The sequence below is a fragment of the Ceratotherium simum genome, chromosome 9 (assembly GCF_057802395.1).
Source record: "Ceratotherium simum simum isolate JZ-2026a chromosome 9, ASM5780239v1, whole genome shotgun sequence".
Taxonomy (NCBI): Eukaryota; Metazoa; Chordata; class Mammalia; order Perissodactyla; family Rhinocerotidae; genus Ceratotherium; species Ceratotherium simum.
Window position 1 is genome coordinate 43312939 of NC_141908.1, and position 21297 is coordinate 43334235.

General features: G+C 36.6%; 1 protein-coding gene across 7 annotated transcripts in view; it reads right to left on the reverse strand.

Annotated features, from left to right (window-relative positions):
* Positions 1-21297, reverse strand: part of KCNH7 (potassium voltage-gated channel subfamily H member 7) — a 495283-nt gene that overhangs the window by 399893 nt on the left and 74093 nt on the right. The window contains exon 1 of one of the 7 annotated variants that reach the window (XM_087435299.1): positions 12055-12164. The exons of 5 other annotated variants lie outside the window; for them this stretch is intronic. In XM_087435299.1, coding sequence (XP_087291425.1) covers positions 12055-12112 — 58 coding nt within the window. In that variant the 5' untranslated portion in view covers positions 12113-12164. Of the gene's footprint in view, positions 1-10846; positions 12023-12054; positions 12165-21297 lie in introns of those variants that run through there. One more of the 7 variants, XM_087435301.1, reaches the window with a different exon arrangement.

Below are 21297 nucleotides of genomic sequence, written 5' to 3' on the forward strand. Positions count from 1 at the left end.
AATCTGTCTAGCACCTCTTGGTTGTCAAAATATTTTTTCATAAATCCAAGTTCCAAACTGATTAGAAAATCAATGAGTTCCTCAACAATGAAACAAAAAAGCTTGGTCAGTAGAGATCTGTTTTTCAGTTTGGCTCTCTGTCTATATATTTTAGTTGGTTTTGTTCTTCTGCACATCTATGCTATTACAGAATTTTATTGATTTTTAAAATATAATCTGGTTAATTGTGCATATTAATCTCATCTGAAGATAACAGTTCTCAAAAGTGGAGTTCTTTCTAAAAAGCACTAACAAAAATTTCATGACACAATGATACATTATGGTTGAGACTGTGTCTAGTAACTCTTAAAAAGTTTAATCAAATATTTTTCCAAGGAAAAGGCTCTGAAAATGAAAACTGGTCTGCTTGATATAGATCTGAGTCAAGCTGGCTGCACATTGAGTTTATTTCTGATCCTTAATATCAATTAATATTTGTAGATTTACTCTGAAATACATAGCTGTACCAGATGTTACTTGACTTACACTAGACGTGCCTCAAAGGTGAGGGGCAAGATTCAGGTGAGCACATCAATGCCTACTTACATGTGTGGTAGCCTTTAATAAATTCACATCTTTCCACACATGAATGAAGAAGAAATACATATTTTCACAAATCCATCTGTAGGGAGAGTGCTTCCAGATTATGCAAATCTGTTCTCTGACCTAGGGTGGTCTCAAATTGTCTTGAGGAAATCTGGAAAAAGTTTCTCTCCGTGACCAATGTTATTCCTTCACTGTCTTTGTTTCCAAGGTCAATAGAACAGTGGAAACAACGAGAAAGTGGCAAGAGGAATATGTCAGTCAAAGAATAGTTGAAGAGGAAGGAGAGAAGTCTCACCCTGGGCTTTAATTTTGGTCACTCTCACTGCTGTCTCCTTTCAGTTTTCTGCCCAACATTTGAGCAACAAGATTAGAAAGCAATAGTTTTTAGACCATTTTACATCAATTTATTTTTGAATGAGTAACATCAAAAAATTCGAATGGTGCAAAAGGTATAAAATGAAGTCTCCCTCCCATCTATTGTTACCCAGCCACCCAGCGACCTCTCTAGAGACTTTTCATGTTTCTAGTGTGTTTGTGTGTGTGTGTGTGTCCTTTCAGAGATGTTCTAGGCAAATTACATGCACACACATACACACAAGCAGTCATCATTTTTATTTTTGCACAAAACGTATAATGCTTTATACATTGTTCTTCACTTTGCTTTTCAAAAATTTAACAATTGATCTTTATGATTGTTCCCTATCAGATTATAAAGAGTTTATGAGGATCTTCTCTCTCTCTCTCTCTCTGTCTCTCTAATGGCTGCCTCTTATCATATGGCTGTAAAATAATTTATTTAACCCATATTATATTCATAGGCATAAATATAATTTCTAATTTTTGCTGCAATGAATAACCATATAATCTTGTCATTCCTAGTGTGTCTAATTGTACCTGCAAGATGCATTTCTAGAAGTGAAATTACTCAATTAAAGGATATGTATATTTGAAATTACAAAAGCTATACTTGAATTGTCCTTTATAGAAGTTTTCCAATTTATATTCCCGCCAGCAATAGATGAGAGTGTTTGGTCTCCACACCCTTCTCAACACCATACACATACAATTCTTTTTCAACCTGATAGGCAAAAAGTGTTTTTTCAGGTTCTGAATATCTTTTTTCCAAGGTCTTTACTATGATTGTAGTTTCATTGTTTTACGTTTAACAATTGTCCACTTCAGAATTTGTTATGATGTAAGATTTAAGATGTACATCCATTTTTTTTCCCCAGATGGTTACTCAAATTGTGCCCTCACCATTTGTTAATGAATCCATCCCTTTCCCACAGACTTGGAAAGCTGCTTTCATCATATACTAAAACCTCATAAGTTATCGGGTCTTCTGAATGTTTTATCTTGTCCTGTTGACCTGTTTTCATAGTTTTATTTATAAAGTTTTAAAATATGTTTTAATAACTGATAAGACTATTTCCCATTCATCGCTTTTTTAATGCAGGATTTAAATGTGAACAAATTTTAACAGAGTTAGGCCCAGTTAGAAAGCCTACTTCAAGGTGTTGTTGGATCTCGAGGTTTATTTATAAAGGGCCATGCTATACATTTAAAAGTAAAATAGTATCCTACAACATTTCCTTGCCAAGATAAAATATTTAAGTGACATGAGGGATAAATAGATTTGTGTTAACAAGATAGCCATGATTTGTGTTAGCAAGATAGCAGATAGTATCCACGTCAAAATATGTTCCAAGTTTTAAATTACTGACTTAAAAACTAATTTTAAGTACCTAAATTATTGATTTAAAAACTAATTTGGGAGTACAATCAATTAGTAAATTGAAGGCTGACTACCAAGAGATATAAAAGTAAATGAAAGATATTGTTGGTAGATTAATCAAAACAAAACTTTATAGAACATTAAAATTGAGATGAAATGACTCGAATTTTAATTATTTGGGACAGGTTTTGTGAAGCTGGGTTTAATTTTGATAAACTGTGACGTATTTTCTACCATATGGAGAAACACAACACCTAGCATCACCCATTTACCTCTGAAGCCAAACTGTCCTATCTTTCATCCACTTCATTAGCAACCGTGGAATCAGCAGTCCACAGATTGCCTTCAGTCATGCTGCATTTGGCTCATGGGCATGGATATGGGCTAGGGATGAAAACTGAAACGAAAGGCAGAAGTGAAAGAGACATCATTACTTCATCAAGTAGAGAATGAGAGAGGCCCGTAGTATTTTTTAAAGGAGAATAAAGAAAAGTTAGGGGATGAAGCAACCAGGTTCTCCATGTCAATTTCTGTAGCCTTTTCATAAGCTTTGGCCAGGAGCAAGTCTTCTAGCTCTTGCAAAGTGTAAATGCAAGCTGAACTGTTCACTCTGGCACCCTCAGGTGCAGTCAAATCACAATCACCATATCTGTCCAAAGGCAGTCTGTACTGGTGCACAAAAGGAAAGGAGGGAGGGGGAAGAGGAGGGATTGGCTAGTGTTAAAGAGAGAGCTTTTCCAGAGTTCTATGGTTGCTATAGTAACAGCTTCTTTTGTTTGTACATATTCAGAGCAGCTGCTTCCTTTGGGTTTCTGGTGGCAAGGATATTATGGAGATAACTGAGAGGGAAAGAAGCACCACTCTGACTACGGAAAATTGTTTCCATAGTCAGATTATTCTTGTTTAACTGGGTTTAACTTTTTACTGGAGTTAAATGTAGGTTTTGAGTGTTGGTAACAAGATCTTTTAAAAGATGAATTCCACCAAGAAAAGACCTAGATGTATTGTGATCTGCAAGATATCTTGTGCTAACTTGAACAACACACCTCCCCTCTCCTGTGCCTTAAGGCGTGAAATTCACCATTCTCTTTTACCTGCTGTACTTGCAAACTGTATTGCAAGCTCCCCGGGAGGTATTTGTCTCCTGTTGAGAAAATACCCCTTCCAAATGCCCACAAATCCCTGTTCACCTTTCCAAGTCCTAATTAATTCCTCTAATTAGAGCTTTTTCTAGCTGCAACCATTTACAAAGTAGAATTGCTGCTTAAAAACAAATTTAATGAATATTCATAAACTAATAATATTCGCTGAATTAACCACCCTGTTTCCCACATACTGCTATTACAAGCAGCCTATTAAGGTCTTCTATAGACCTTAGTAAAGAAGGGCCATCTCCAACGAAAAGGTGGAGAGAAATATGGTTTTATTTTAAGGAGCAAATGACCTATCTCTCTCTCTCTCTATCTCTCTATCTATCTGTAAGTAATGAGGAAAAATACTGTTTTATTTTAAGGAATAAACACCCTACTGACATAGGTATATATGTATTTGTGTATATGTATATGTGTGTGTGTGTGTGTGTGTATATATATGTATATATATATTTGTAAATAAGTGGCATAAAGTAGAAACCCAAGGGGTTAAAAATATTGACGCAAAACACTAAAAATGGCATCTGCTGCTTGAGTAGTCAAATTTTGTCAATACAGTAACTTAATATGCAAATAAGCAAAGCAGAAGGCACAGATGTCCTTACAAACAAATTAATGTTGAACACAGGTATACTACTGAGTTTCTAACCCTTTGGGATTTTGGAAAAGAGCAACATGAAAGCAAAGTGATGCTCTTGTTTTTTATTAAAATTTATTTATCATTTGCCTAATGAGGGGCTTTTAAACTTTGAATTTTTAGTAAAATCCATGAAATATTTGGTTGGTTTGATTTGCCAGCTGCAGGTATTCACAGGTGCTACCTCTTAAGCCTTAGTTCATGGCAATTTGGTTACATATTTGCCTGAATTCTCACAACAACCCATTCATTTTATCCCGATACTGCATAAAATCAGAATGAGAAAACTTTGATTGATTCAAAATTTGATGGAGTCTAGAGAACAGTGAAGATGTTTAGACTATTTAATTGAATATAGAATTCCTGAATATTACTACTGGATCTCATATGCGTTCATATTTATTTCACTTATATAATAATGACATTTTTAGAATCCAAAGATTTTGTACTAACTTCAGTTAATTATAAATTACTAAAGGTGAAATTTTGCGTCTAAAGGTAAGCACAGATATTCCAATTCCAATTTCTCTGCTTTCTGACTGCTTGATTTGGGGCAAATTGTCTAACCTCTTTGAACATCAGTCTCACAAACTATAAAACAATAGTACTAGCACATTTGGGACATGTTTCTGAGAGAATCAATTAAGACAAGACATGTAAATTCATGCAGAAACTGTAAATATATGATACTGTTACAACAATATATATTATTATGAGAAATTAACCAGTTTTTATTTCGTTTCATCTCACAAATATGTTTTGATTTTCACTTTTTTCCTCTCCTATATTCTTGTATATTACAATATGATGATGATATCGAATGTCTTAATTTAGTCAAATTTTCTTTCAAACTTCAGACCTGAATTTCCCCAGTGTTTGCAACTGAAGTCTCGTTGATATCTCAAATGCATTGGATTCAAATCTGAACAACTCATTGCATGTTCCAAACAAATTTCTCCTCCCTCTGTCATATTTCTGATAAAGGCATTTTTTTCCAATTCCTAAAGTTCAAAAATTTTAGTTACCTTTTCCTTATATCCAGGTGATTAAGTTATACAGCTTCACAACTTGGAGCTGTCTCATGGATTTGAGCTTTCATTTTCATTCCCATTCAACTCTGGTTGAAATTACATATTTGTTCAGACTATTGTAGAGAGTCTTCAGAGCTCCAAGTTCCCCCACATACTGCAGACCAATTCCTTTTCCCAAAGCACAGCTTACTGTCTCCCTTAAATAATCAATGATTTCTGGCTTCCAACTGTTCAGCTGAAACTTCTTAGCCTGACCCTCAGGGCATTCCATGATCAAATTCAGCCTAAATGTTATTGTTATTTTCATTGCTCTTGTAAAATGAAACTTCTCATGATCCCCTAACATTATGCATGCATTTACAATTCTGCTTTTTGCAAGTCTATGCTTACTGTTTCCCTTGTATGTGTAGCCTTTCTCTATCCCAACTTCTAGAGGTCAAATGTCACTTCTTTATGAAGTTTTCCTCAATTCCCTTCCTCATATTAAGGTAGACCTTGTTAGTCTTCCCCCTGCCACTTACAGTTGGCTTTGCGTCATTCTTATTTTTGTATATTTCTGATTGCCTCTGCAAGATTTTTAGATATATTATTTATTCAATTTAGTGTTCACTATAGCAACTACTATAATAAACTTTAATATGGAAGGTATTTTAAATGAATAAAATTTCTACAAATTTAACAGTTTACACATGACTGTATAATTTCTGATCTATCAATAAAGTATGTCCCAGAATGAAACTTGGATTTTTTTCTATCCTTTTATCTGATTTCATACTTTGCATCTTCAGAATATCTCCATTTGAATATTTCATGAATAACTTTAAAATTATTTGTATAATGCTGTGTAGTTTACAAATAAGATTATTGCCTGCATATACTTAATGAGTAGTCTTTGCTCTTAAAAAGAAATGTACAAGAAAGAACAGCCCTTTTTCTCCTTGAAGACAGCTGATGCCTGAGATTGAGGTATCTATCTGGGGACCCTGGAAGTGGCCAGTTTAAGAGGATATGCCTGCAGGCTGAAGTAGAAAAGTATAACGATGAGAAGAACTAGGTCCATGATAAAAGAGCTGAGCTGTTGAATTACCAACCTTGGATCTGTTCTACCTCCAAACATCTTGTTATATAAGATAATGAATCCCTTGTTGTATAAGCCTCTTGTAATCAGGTTTTTTGTTACTCTTGGCCAAAACCATCATAAAGGAATGATGGCACAGGAATTCAGAGAAATGAGTTGATGATAGATGACGAGATCCCAGGGGGAGAGAGAGAGAGAGAGAGAGAGAAAGAGAGTATAGTCACAGTGACTTTAAAATTTTTATGAACTAGGCTATACTTCTATTGATTAGCAATTAATTTCCCTGTACTCTAAAATATATCCCTATTTTATTTGAGTTAATAAATAAATTTCAGGTTCTTAAATTCAAACAATCCCTAAAAAAGAAGACATGTATTATTACATTCAATCATCATGATAATAACGCTGTCAGTAAAAAATTAATTTTTCCTCCCTTTAGAGATGGGAAAACTGAGGGTTGCAAAGGTCATACCAGTAACCGGAGGAAGTATGAACTTGAACCCAGATTTTCTGACTAAAAAGGCTCTGCCTTTTCACCACGCTATGTCCTTCGTGTTGCATTCACTTTATTGCCTCATTATAGTCCTCTATTTCCAACTTCTCCAGTAACATGAATTATATCCCCTCTTTTGCTTCATAAAAATGAATCCTATTTTAACACTTTGTCTTTTTTTGGGTCTGAATTCATTCAAGCATAGTTTCTCCTCTTGGAGTATTTATTAAATCTCTTCCTTTTCCTCCACTTTCCATTGGCCACAAGTGTAGTTCAAATCAAGTGAGCACCAGATCAGCCAGCTCAGATACAGCTGGAAACACATCAATCTATTTTAAACTTAAGATCTTCAAAGCCCTATTTTAATCACATAGGATCAAGAGTGGAGACCAATTTGAACTACAGTTAAACTAAATATGACCTTATCTTTTATATCTCCAGCATTTTGCCTCCCTTTTCTTTCTCCTCTTCAACAAGTTCAGTACACAAAACATTCACTTAGTGTGTGCCAAAGTGAAAGATGCCGTCCTTGTCTTTGAGAAGCTTATACAGAGGAGGAAAGAGACAAACAACTCAGAAGAAAAGAGAAAAGCACCAATTTCCACTCTTTCCATAATCAGGAAAAACTGACCCCTACACATGGCTAGCCTGATCACTCTCCCTGGAGCTTTGCACTTATCTTTTTCCAAGTAACCAACTGTTATCAAGTTTCACCTCAATTAGATCAGTTCACCTCAATCATTACAGTGATCTTTTACATACAACTGTACTTGGTTAATTTTCCTATCATATCAGAATTCTTCCTAGAGCAGAACATGGTTATATTGCCTTAAATTAAACGATAATTTGTAAGAGTCAAATGATAGAGACAGTCTGTCCTCCAATACCAGAGGAAGAGTGTCCTTGAAAGAAGATAAGTAACATGTTGCTAAAAATAAAAAGGTATCTAAAATCAATATTTTCTACTTCCTAAACTAGGAATTTCTGAGATTATAACACCCATAAATTCATGAAATTAATTTCTAAACAGAGGAAACAAAAGAACAACAAAAAGACAAAAATTTGTAGACACGTCTCCTTGGAATTTCATTAATTTATTCAACATGCCTGTATTAATAAAAGCATTGTGGAAATAAAGACAAATAAAAATGATTATTATGCTTCCAGGAATTTATAAACTTGCAGAAAAGAGAACTTTTTCATATCAAGGTAAAATTTCTAAATAAACTCTTTGTGGACCCTTTAGCTACTGTTTTCCCTGAGTGTCATTATAGTAACTAACAAGGGCAAATTTAATCTGATTGACAGTTTCAGTGATAAAAATACCAAATATAATAAAGAAGATTACAGACTAAATATAGTTCAGTCAATATCAAACTAAAAGCTCTTTGAATATTGCAGTCATAAAGAAAGTATCTCTCTAAATAATTCCAATATGTCTTCATAAGGAGCAACAACGTTTTTAGGAACTTGTATCTTGCCAACTTGAACTGAAGATGTTGACAATGAAAAAAGAGAGAGTAAGAATTGTGTTAACTTATGACTCACAAGTAAAATGAAACAGAAAACATATTGAGAAACAAAAATAATAAAAACTTCCTAAATCAAAAACAAAACTAAAAAAGAGTAGAAATCAACTTTTTTATACCTATGAAATAACCCTTCATTTTGTAGCTGGATTCAAACTTTAGTTTTTCAGAGTCAGTGTCATCACAAAACGATAATTAAGATAAACCAATTCTGAGGAGTATCAGTATTTCAAAGATATCTACAGCCTTAATATCATCCATTTTGTTTTTAATAATAATAAAATGACATGATAAGCAGTAGATTGTCTTTCTTTACAAATACAAATACAAAAAAGGAGGAATGTATGACTATATTAAAGCCTTTAATGCATATCACCCTATTATTGGCTAGAATACAGTCTTCTCCTACTTTATGCCTCCTCTACATCAGGGAGTATTATCATTTTTAAAAATGTACTAGTTTAGTAAAAAAAAAAAAAAAAAAGAACTGTGTTTGTTTTTCTTTCATTAATAGTGAGTCTAATTTCAATTTGAACTATATTGTAACTTCTATTTCATTTCATCATCTTGGTATTTTACATAATGTTTTGAGTCTTTGAGATTACATTGTCATTGTGACTTGTTCTTTGTTGCACAAAAGGCTTTCCTCTCTCGTCTACCATGCTCTTCTCTCTACTCACATATTCTCCTTTGAAGAGGCATTGAAAATATGTGATTCTGGGCTATAGAATAGAAATTGAGTAAAAATGGTTCCTACAACAAGAGTAGCCATCACATTGAACAGTCAAATGGATATGGATGAAATGGATATTAAAAGGAAAAAGATGGAGACAAAAAAAAAAAAAAGGAGAGAATGTAAAGATGTATAACCAGGGAGAGTAGAGAAAAGGGAAAAAAGAAAACAGATTTTTAGGAACAAAATTTTTACGCTTTTTAGCCATTCATTTGCACTGCATGCCAGGAAACTCTGACCTTCTTGATGTCTATTAATTTGCTGCCATACAATTCTATTGTCTTATTTTTTTTAACTACTACTGAAAAGTACTAAAATATCAATAGTAGTATAAGTCAATATATACTTACTTTATATTGTCTGAAATAAAGTGCAGGGTTAGAGCCGGTTTAGAGTACAGGTCAAGAGTGTGGATGCTACAGTCACAGTGCCCAGGTAGAGACTTGGCTCTGCTCTTTACTAGCTCTATAACCTCAGACAAGTTATTTAACCTACCTTTGCCTGATTTTCCCACAGGACTGTTGTCAGGATTACAGAGTGAACGCATTGGAATGTGCATCAAACAATATGATAAATACTTGACACATATTGGCTGTCAATTATTAGTAAAGCTGAGATTCTTAGTAACAAAAGCTATGAATTTAGTGTTATCATTCATGTATTCAGCAGACATTTACTGAGTACATACTATATTCCAGATCCTGTGTGAAGTGCTAGGAAAGTGATATCTTCCTAATGAACCTTCTCCTTTAGCCTCGGGAGGTGGGGCTTAATATAGATACCACATGGGCACAATCCCAAGCGCTCAGCTTCACATCCAGGGAGGCCAAGCCATTGGCTAATAAAAGTGATCTGGGCCAAACCAGTTCCTCTCTGGGAAGTGTAATTAAAATAGTGAAAGACAGAGCCAATTATCCTTGAGTGATGAGCTGAAAGGATATATTGATTTGAAGACTGTATTTTGAACCAAATACAAGTGAAAAATGCTTGTAGCGGGGAGAGGGAAAGAGAGAGACAGAAGAAGCAGAGAGAGATGAGAGAAAAAGAAGAGGAGAGAGAGAATGAGAGAAAAGAAAGAGAAGGAGAGAGAGGGGTTGCAGAGGGTGGATTGGGAGAGAGAAGAGAAAGGAGAAGAGAAGACAGAAGCTTGAGACCATGTAGCCTCTGAAAGAGAGAGACAGTACCTCAGTCTAGGACTTAATTCCTCATTTCCTTTTCCATGGGGTATGACTGTGCTTCACTTCATAATCTTGGATGACAATGAGATTTACTCTCATATCCTTATAATATCTGCTACTGTTCCACTCTCACTTTTATTTGAGATATCAAGATGTGGTTTTGTTTCTTATTCTTCAAAGAGCTTTAACTAAAGCAATGCACAGCAGATGAACATGAAGTAACTTCCTGCCTTGGGTAGAGTATGGACATGGAACCAACTATTCTACAAGAAGTTTCCCAGATAAACCTTCCAACAACTATTATTTTTTTCTCTCTGTCTCTCCTTGTTCTCAATCTCTGTTGTTGGAATTAGTACTTGGAGCCCAGTGTCTACTCACCATCTGAGACTCCATACATCTAGGCTGAGTGATTTATCATATAAAGGGGTCCTGGAATCTTTAGGATCATTCTGCTGTTCACTAAACAAGTATCACCCATATAGTACTCTCTTCTAGTGGCATTAAAAGTGGGAGAGTAAATATTGAAGTTGAGGAGTCTACTATGTGTTGAGCATGTCTTATACAAGCTAAGCATTATGCCAAATACTTCACATATACTAACTATATTATCTCATTTCATTCTCCAGCAACCTTGTGAGGTTCATATCATCCTCATTTTATAAAACTGACAGACTTAGTAAAGTGAAGCAAACTTACCAATGGCCTTAAGGCCAGCAGCAGAGCCAAGATTTTAACCAGAGTTAAAATTCATGGCTCTGAGTGAATTCACAACAGGATGCCACAGAGAAGACAGGAACAGGTACTTTATTTGGTTCCTCATGTGAAACAAGGTAGACTAGTGACATAAATTGAAATTGAGTTGACATTGATTACATTATTATACTGAATATAATGCTAAGTTGAAGCAGATTTTAAATTACAAGTATCATTTTTCTAAGCCTGGTTATTGTTATTTGTTAAAATACAGAAAAGACTGTAACTTTGGCCAATATACCATCCTTTTTGATATGTGTTAGGTAAATGAATCTTTAAATAGAAACCCGATATATGCACTAAGAAAGATTCGAAATTAACAAAGAGTTCAGCAGTAAGCTTAAATCCACTGCCAATTGCTTAAAAAGATAAACAAAAATATACTAAAGACAGCAATGTACATGTACAGCAAGACTATGAATGCTCAGTGAGCCACCAGAGTACCCATCAAGGTGAAATCATGCTGCACGTTAAATCATGTTTGTATGAGAGATAAAAGATTAGCAATAAAATAAATACCAATGTCAGTGGTGCAGTAAAACATCAGAATTCAGGACAACTGAAAATACTTGCAGCATAAGAGGATACATGTCAAAAGAGACAGGATAAAAGAAGGTTAAAAATAATAAGATTTTTGGGGGAGTCAAGATGGCGGCGTAGGCAGACTCTGAACTCACCTCCTCCCGTGGACACAGCCAATTTACAACTACTCGTGGAAAAATTACCCCTGAGACAGAACTGAAAACTGGATAAGAGGAACTCCTGCAACAACGGACAATCCTAACTGAGGTGGAAGAGGCAGAGACTCCCTTCCGGAGAGGAAAAACACCGCCTTCACAAGCCGCCAGCGTCATGGCCGCCGGGAGCAGCTCACAGGTATGCACCCTCCCTGGAGGCGCGGGGCCCTGAGCCGGGGAGCGCCCTCCCCCCCCGCTGTGGGCATTTTGTGGACCCAGCACAATCGACACCAGTGGCATAATATCTGACTTTGCCTGCTACTAAAACATTGGGGAGTACCCCCAGAAAACCCAGTTCACAAAGAAACTAAAACTGGCTCTTAAAGGGCCCGCGCACAAACTCACCCGTTCCAGAAAGCATCCTAAAATCACCAGAAAGAAAGGTGCACAGTGCTTTGGTGACAAGAGACTCACCTAATAGGCCCTGAGTGCATCTCGGTGAGGGGTGAGACCTCTCCAGGGACTGGGACATTGGCGGCGGCCATTGTTGTGGCCTGGTGTGGGCGTGCTGACACAGACGCCATTGGAGTTCTCCCTGAGGCCTGCTAGCCCAGGGTCTGCCCCACCCACTAGAGCACCGATTTAATCCAGCTCAGCCAGGGCAGGCAGCCCACCCTAGAGACTGGCCCCACCCAACAACAAGCCCTCAGGCAATGTGTGGGCCTGCATAGATTGGTGACTGGATTCTCTGCAGCCTGGCAACTGAGCCGACTTGAGCGGGGCAGGGTGTGCACAAGGAGCGGGTGGAGAGTGTGGGGCGGTGGCGGAGTGTGTGGGGCTCCTGCCGTGGAGAGACTGGGTCTGCTTGGGGAGGTCGGGGAGCTCACACGGGGCAGGACTGTGTTGACTGTGTGTGTGGACCTGTGGGCAACAGGGCTTGTCAGCTGCAGAAGACTTGTGCTTCTCAAAGACCCACATAGGAGGTTTGCCCCACCTTCCAAAGCCTGAAACAATTGGGTGTTCCTGTGCCTGAGGCCAGCCCCACCCAGCTGCAATCCTCAGAGAGCTGACAAGAGACATAATAGGCTAGAGGCTTGCAGCAATTGTAAGGCCCTGAGCCTAACAACCTGCCACACTGGGGGCCTACTCAGTTAAAAGAAATACTGCAACACAAATGTGGTATTAGAACTTACAGCCAACTGTGCTGGGGTGCCCCACACCTGATAAAGAGACTGAAGGGCCCACAACAACTACAAGCAGCTGAGCATTACAACAGCTGGCCAGGAGCATAACTCAGCCTCCCTGGGAGCCTATAGGAAGAGCTAACAGGCCACAATAGAAGGACACACGTAGCCCACATAGGGGCCACCCCTGGAACATTGAGAACTGAGGGAAGCACACTGGAAGCCTCCTAAGGCATCACTTACATAAGGTCACCTATCCAAGAGCAGGAGACGTAGCTGACCTACCTAATACGTAGACACAAGCACAGGGAAAGAGGCAAAATGAGGAGGCAAAAGAATACATTCCAAGTAAGGGAACAGGACAAAACCCCAGAAAAGGAACTAAGTGAAACAGAAATGAGCAACCTACCTGACAGAGAGTTCAAACTAAGAGTGTTAAGGATGCTCACTGATCTGGGGAGAAGAATAGATGAACTCAGTGAGAATGTCAACAAAGAAATGGAAGATATAAAAAAGAACCAATCAGAAATGACAAATACAATACTGGAAATGAAAAATTCATTAGAGGGACTCAAAAGCAGAGTAGAGGATACAGAAGAACGGATCTGTGAGCTGGAAGAAAGACTAGAAGAAATTACCCAAGCTGAACAGGTAAAAGAGAAAAGAATTAAAAAGAGTGAGGACAGTCTAAGGGACCTCTGGGACAACATCAAGCGCACTAACATCCGTGTTATAGGTGTCCCGGAAGGAGAAGAGCGAGACAAGGGGGCAGAGAATCTATTTCAAGAAATAATAGATGAAAACTTCCCTAACCTAAGGAAGGAAACAGATATCCAGGTACAGGAGGCACAGAGAGCCCCAAACAAGATAAACCCAAAGAGGCCCACACCAAGACACATCATAATCAAAATGTCCAGCATTAAAGATAAAGAGAGAATCCTAAAAGCCGCAAGAGAATGTCAAGTTACATACAAAGGAAACCCCATAAGGCTATCAGCTGACTTCTCAGCAGAAACCTTACAGGCTAGAAGAGAATGGCACGATATATTTAAAGTGCTAAAAGGAAAAAACTTACAGCCAAGAATACTCTACCCAGCAAGGTTATCATTCTAAATGGAAGGAGAGATCAAAATTTTCCCAGATAAGCAAAAATTAAAGGAGTTTGTCACCAAGAAACCAGTGCTACAAGAAATGTTAAAGGGACTGATTTAAGGGGAAAAGAGAAGACCACAAATAGGAAAAATTATCTATTTCCACGATTAGAACGTAATGGCTACAAATGCACAAAAAAGAGGTTAGATATGATATCAAAAACATAAAAGGAGGGAGGAGGGGAGTTAAAGAGTAGAGCTTTCAGACAGAGGTCAAACTAAAGTGACCATCAATTCTGTATAGAAGAAGTAAGGAACAGAGAAGGACTACTAAAACACTGAGAAAAAAAAAAAAAGTTAAAAAATGGCAGTAAGTACATACTTATCAATAGCTACTTTAAACATCAATGGACTAAATGCTCCAATTAAAAGGCATAGGGTGGCTGATTGGATAAAAAAACAAGACCCATATATATGCTGCATACAAGAGACACACTTCAGACCTCAAGATGCTCACAAACTGAAAGTGAAGGGATGGAAAAAGATACTCCACGCAAATGGCAATGAAAAGAAAGCTGGGGTAGCAGTACTCATATCAGACAAAATAGACTTTAAAACAAAAACTGTAAAAAGAGACAAAGAAGGGCATTACTTAATGATCAAGGGAACAATCCAACAAGAGGATGTAACACTTGTAAATATCTACGCACCCAATGTAGGTGCACCCAAATATATAAAGCAATTATTAACAGATATAAAAACAGAAATAGACAGTAACACAATAATAGTAGGGGACTTTAACACTCCACTTACACCAACGGATAGATCATCCAAACAGAAGATCAATAAGGAAACATTGGCCTTAAACGACACACTAGAACAGATGGACCTAGTAGATATATACAGAGCATTCCATCCAAAAACCGAAGAATACACGTTCTTTTCAAATGCACAGGGAATATTCTCCAGGACTGATCACATATTAGGCCACAAAACAAGTCTCCATAAATTTAAGAAGATTGAAATAATACCAAGCATCTTTTCTGACCACGACGGTATGAAACTAGAAATCAACTATAGGAAGAAAATCAGAAAAGCCACAAATACATGGAGATTAAACAAAATGCTACTGAACAACGACTGGGTTAACGAAGAAATCAAAGAAGAAATCAAAAAATACCTGGAGACAAATGAAAATGAAAATACGACATGCCAGAATTTATGGGATACAGCAAAAGCGGTTCTAAGAGGGAAGTTTATAGCGATACAGGCCTATCTCAACAAACAAGAAAAATCTCAAATAAACAATCTAACAATGCACCTAAAGGAACTGGAAAAAGAAGAACAAACAAAGCCCAAAATCAGTAGAAGAAGGGAAATAATAAAAATCAGAGCAGAAATAAATGAAATAGAGACCAAAAAAACAATACAAAAAATTAATAAAACCAAGAGCTGGTTCTTTGAAAAGATCAACAAAATTGACAAACCTTTAGCTAGACTCACCAAGAAAAAAAGAGAAGGCACAAATAAGTAAAATCAGAAATGAAAGAGGAGAGGTTACAACAGACACCTCAGAAATACAAAAGATTATAAGAGAATACTATGAAAAGCTATATGCCAACAAATTCGACAATCTGGAAGAAATGGATAAATTCTTAGAATCATACAACCTTCTAAAACTGGATCAAGAAGAAGTAGAGAATTTGAATAGACCAATCACCAGTAAGGAGATCGAAACAGTAATCAAAAACCTCCCCAAAAATAAAAGTCCAGGACCAGACAGCTTCCTGGTGCATTCTACCAAACATTCAAAGAAGACTTAATCCCTATCCTTCTCAATCTCTTCCAAAAAATTGAGGAGGGGGGAAGCTCCCTAACTCATTCTATGAAGCTGACATTACCCTGATACCAAAACCAGACAAGTACAACACAAAAAAAGAAAATTACAGGCCAATATCACTGATGAACATCGATGCGAAAATCCTCAACAAAATACTAGCAAATCGCATACAACAATACATTAAAAAGATTATACACCATGATCAAGTGGGATTTATTCCAGGTATGCCGGGATGGTTTAACATTCGCAAATCAATCAATGTAATACACCACATTAATAAAATGAAGAATAAAAATCACATGATCATCTCAATAGATGCAGAGAAAGCATTTGACAAGATCCAGCATCCATTTATGATAAAAACTCTGAATAAAATGGGTATAGAAGGAAAGTACCTCAACATAATAAAGACCATATATGAGAAACCCACAGCTAATATCATCCTCAATGGTGAAAAACTGAAAGCTATCCCTCTAAGAACAGGAACCAGACAAGAATGCCCACTGTCACCACTCCTATTTAACATAGTATTGGAAGTCCTAGCCAGAGCAATCAGGCAAGAGAAAGAAATAAAAGGGATCCAAATTGGAAAGGAAAAAGTGAAACTGTCACTATTTGCAGATGACATGATTTTATATATAGAAAACCCTAAAGAATCCACCAGAAAACTTTTAGAAGTAATAAACGAATATGGTAAAGTTGCAGGATACAAAATCAACATACAAAAATCAGTTGCATTTCTGTACACTAACAACGAAGTAGCAGAAAGAGAAATTAAGAATACCATCCCATTTACAATTGCAACAAAAAGAATAAAATACCTAGGAATAAACTTAACCAAAGAGGTGAAAGATCTGTACACGGAAAACTATAAAACATTGCCGAAAGAAATTGAAGAAGACACAAAGAAATGGAAAGATATTCCGTGCTCTTGGATTGGAAGAATTAACATAGTTAAGATGTCCATACTTCCTAAAGCCATCTATAGATTCAATGCAATCCCTATCAAAGTTCCAACAACATTTTTCACAGAAATAGAACAAAGAATCCTAAAATTTATATGGAACAACAAAAGACCCCGAATAGCTAAAGGAATCCTGAGAAAAAAGAACAAAGCTGGAGGTATCACACTCCCTGACTTCAAAATATACTACAAAGCTATAGTAACCAAAACAGCATGGTACTGGCACAAAAACAGACACACAGATCAATGGAATAGAATCGAAAGCCCAGAAATAAACCCACACGTCTATGGACAGCTAATCTTTGACAAAAAAGCCAAGAACATACAATGGGGAAAAGAAAGTCTCTTCAACAAATGGTGTTGGGAAAACTGGATAGCCACATGCAAAAAAATGAAAGTAGACCCTTACCTTACACCATACACAAAAATTAACTCTAAATGGATTAAAGACTTGAATGTAAGACCTGAAACTATGAAACTTCTGGAAGAAAACATAGGCAGTACGCTCTTCGACATCGGTCTTAGCAACATCTTTTCAAACACCACATCTGACCGGGCAAGAGAAACAATAGAAAAAATAAACAAATGGGACTACATCAAACTGAAAAGCTTCTGCACAGCAAAGGAAACCATCAACAAAACGAAAAGACAACCTAACAATTGGGAGAAGATATTTGCAAACCATACATCTGATAAGGGTTTAATCTCCAAAATACATAAAGAACTCATGCATCTCAACAACAAAAAAACTAACAACCCAATTAAAAAATGGGCAAAAGACCTGAACAGATATTTCTCCAAAGAAGATATACAGATGGCCAACAGACACATGAAAAGATGTTCAAAATCACTAAATATCAGGGAAATACAAATCAAAACTACAATGAGATATCACCTCACGCCCATCAGAATGGCTATAATTAACAAGACAGGAAACAACATGTGTTGGAGAGGATGTGGAGAGAAGGGAAGTTTCATACACTGCTGGTGGGAGTGCAAACTGGTCCAGCCACTATGGAAAACAGTATGGAGATTCCTCAAAAAATCAAGGATAGAACTACCTTATGATCCAGCTATCCCACTGTTGGGTATTTATCCAAAGAACTTGAAAACACCAATTTGCAAAGGTACACGCAGCCCTGTGTTCATTGCAGCGTTATTCACAATAGCCAAGACTTGGAAGCAACCTAAGTGCCCATCAAGGGACGAATGGATAAAGAAGCTGTGGTATATATACACAATGGAATACTACTCAGCCATAAGAAACGATGAAATCCAGCCATTTGTGCCAACATGGATGGACATTGAGGGTATAATGCAAAGTGAAATAAGTCAGAGGGAGAAGGTCAAATACCGTATGATTTCCTTCATTAAGTAGTAGATAATAACAACAATAAACAAACACATAGGGACAGAGATTGGATTGGTGGTTACCAGAGGGGAAGGGGGGAGGGAGGAGGTTGAAAGGGATAATTCGGTACATGTGTGTGGTGATGGGTTGTAATTAGTATTTTGGTGGTGAACATGATGTAATCTATGCAGAAATAGAAGTACAATGATGTGCACCTGAAACTTTTACAATGTTATAAACCAATGTTACTGCAATAAACAAAAAATTAAAAAATAAATAAATAAATAAATAATAAGATTTTGAGGGAAACTTGATATCAAAATGGATTGGGATAAACACTGCATTCCTTCGCTTCGGAATAACCTGGGGGCATTTAGCCTTCTGCTCTTCTACTCACATATGTCTAATTGTAAGGAAGAGTTCTAAGAACAAAGTGATGTTATAGGTAAATATTTATTCCCTACTCTTAATGTTTCCAGGTGGAGAAACTTTTGCTACATTGAAACCCTTGGCCTTTCACCCCTCTCTTAAGTGGCAATGCTCAAGTTCAATTTAATAAGAAGTATTATAAGGTCCATTTACTTGCATCTAAGCTAAACTAGGCACACCTAGTTTTCATCAGTAATAAAATTGACCCAGCTATTAGACTCTTGCATCTAATTCTCAATTAGTTTCTAAATCAAGTAGGGAAGAAAAGGCTTTCCTTTTTACTTCCTAAAAATTTGATAGCTAAAACTGATTATATGCGGTGGGGGGTGGGGGGTGGGGAAGCTCTGTGTCTGTACAATATTTCCCAAGTCTTTAAACTGTAATTATGACCATTCGCGTATGCACAAGACCTCTTCATTGACATTTACATAAAAAAGAGTTGTTTTGCTTTATTTAACTTTGATTTTGTCATTTGATTGGTGGATAATATATAAAAACCATATAGAATGATCTGTAAGGATTAGAATGGCAAAGAGAGGAAAAATTTGCCTAGAGGAATTCTTGGGTGACTAGGTAGGTAACTATGTGAATCTAATTATGTCCTGGGATAGCTATCGAAAGGCAAATAGTGAAGTTGAAGCACTTATTAAAAATAAAAATAAATGTGAAATTGGAATACTAATTTTTCAGAAGAGAATAATCTGATCACATCATATAATTCTATTAAAGTGATACCAATTACAATAAATAATTCTGTAATGCTAATGAATCATTTTAATTTATTCTTCAGTGCCAAGGAAATTGATGTTATGCTAGAAAGCTTCCTACCTGAGCTTGTACATGAGGAATTGTCTGTCTATTGAGGAAATATAAAAAAAGATGATTGAATAAGAAGAAGAAATAGGCCAAAGTCAAACTAAAGTTTCACTTTTGACAAAAATGAAAATTAAATCTACTTTAATGTAATATAATACTTGTAATGATGGCCTAATTTCTATGGTATTTTGAAATATAACAACTTTATGGACAATAATAACAATAGCTTATTATCATTACAATTACCTAGTATGTCGCAAGCACAATGCTAAGTACATGGCGTCTCATTTTGACCTCACCAAAACCCTGGAAGGCAGACAACATTATTATTATTTTATTACATATAAGGAAACAGGCTGGAAAAGTTTATTTTCCCAATGTTACACGTGCACAATTGGGAGAGCTAGGACTCAAACCCAGGTCTCTTGGGTCTGAATTCTATGTTCTTTTCACCATGCTACATTTATTGCATTACACATTTCTAAAATATAATTCTGCATCTTCCCCTGTACTGTTTTCCTTTCTTAACTTGCCTGTTTCCGCATTCATTCACCCAGGCTCTTTAGGTCAGCCCTCAATGTTCTCCAACTCCCACATTCCATCAGCTCCCAAGTCCACATCTATCCTTTTCTGCCCATTCCCACCTTGGTGAGGTTCCCGAAACTTCTTTCCTGAAATAGTACCATATTTTCCTACAAATTCGTCCTACATCAATAATCACATTAATCTTGTTCATACATAAACCATTTTATATGTTCCACATAACCCATTTCATTTTTCAAGCAACTTGCAACGACTCTACTTTTTCCCTATGAGATTAGGGTAGGTAAACTTTTTCTATAAACAGCCAGAAAGGAAATATTTTAGGGTATGTGGGCCATGCAATCTCTGTTTCAATCACTCCACTCCATCAATGTAGTGCAAAAGCAGCCATTGACAGTGTGTCCACGGATGACTGTGGCCATGTTCCAATAAAACTTGACTTAGAAAAACAGACAGCAGGCTGGATTTGGTTCACAGACTATAGTTTATCAACCGCCGATACAGGATAAAATAAAAATAAGAACTTTCTCTTGTTCTTCAGGGCCTTTTATAGTTTTATTTCTATCTCAAATATTATTTGTTAATGAAACATTTAATCCAGAAAGTCAAATAGCTCATTGCCCCTACTCCATAGCCTTTCTTTCAGGGTCAAATTTCATGAAAGTATTATGTACATAAAACATTCACTTCCTTTCTGTCCTAATCTCCACCTTTCTAAACTGCATCCTGCAATCCTCCTTCTTTCGCCACCACTCATGTTGGAGATACTTAGAGTTTTGTAGTTAAACAGAACTGGGTTCATATACCAGCTTATTAGCTGCTTGACCTTGAGCAATATATTTAACATCTCTGATTCTAGGTCCTTTCATCTGCATTGTGAATATAGTAATATTATTGCTGTTGTGAAGATTAAAATAAACAGTTACATAAAATGTAATTTAACCCAGCTACGTATACATTGCAGGTGATAATAAATGTTAGTTCTCTCTCTTCTTTCCTCTCACTAAAGTCATCAATTAACAAATCTAATTGATAACTTATGGGCTTTTTTTAACTTGATTTTTCCGATTTGACAGTGTTGACCACTCTTTCTTTGAACTCTTTCTTCTCTCAGCTTGGACAGCAAGACCAAACTCCTTTACCTTCTATCACTCTGGCTGCTCTTTCTCAGTCCTCTTGGTCAGCTCTCTTTTCTCTGCTCACCCCTATATATCTTTCTGCCCAAAGTGGACTTTCTCTTGATTTTCTTAGGCCTGGCTCCTTCTTGGCAGATGGATCTCAATCGTCATCTCCCTGAGAGGCTTCTGTGATCACCTAATCCAAGTGAACCCTACAATTACTCTCTCACATCCACCTCTTTCAACTCTCTGCATAACCTTTGTCATTATCTGATATTTCTTCTGGTTTTTATTATGTTTCTTTTTTTATTATCTCCCTCCACTAACATGTAAACCTCAACCATCCATTCACCACCATTTCTGCAGCACTTAGAACAGTAT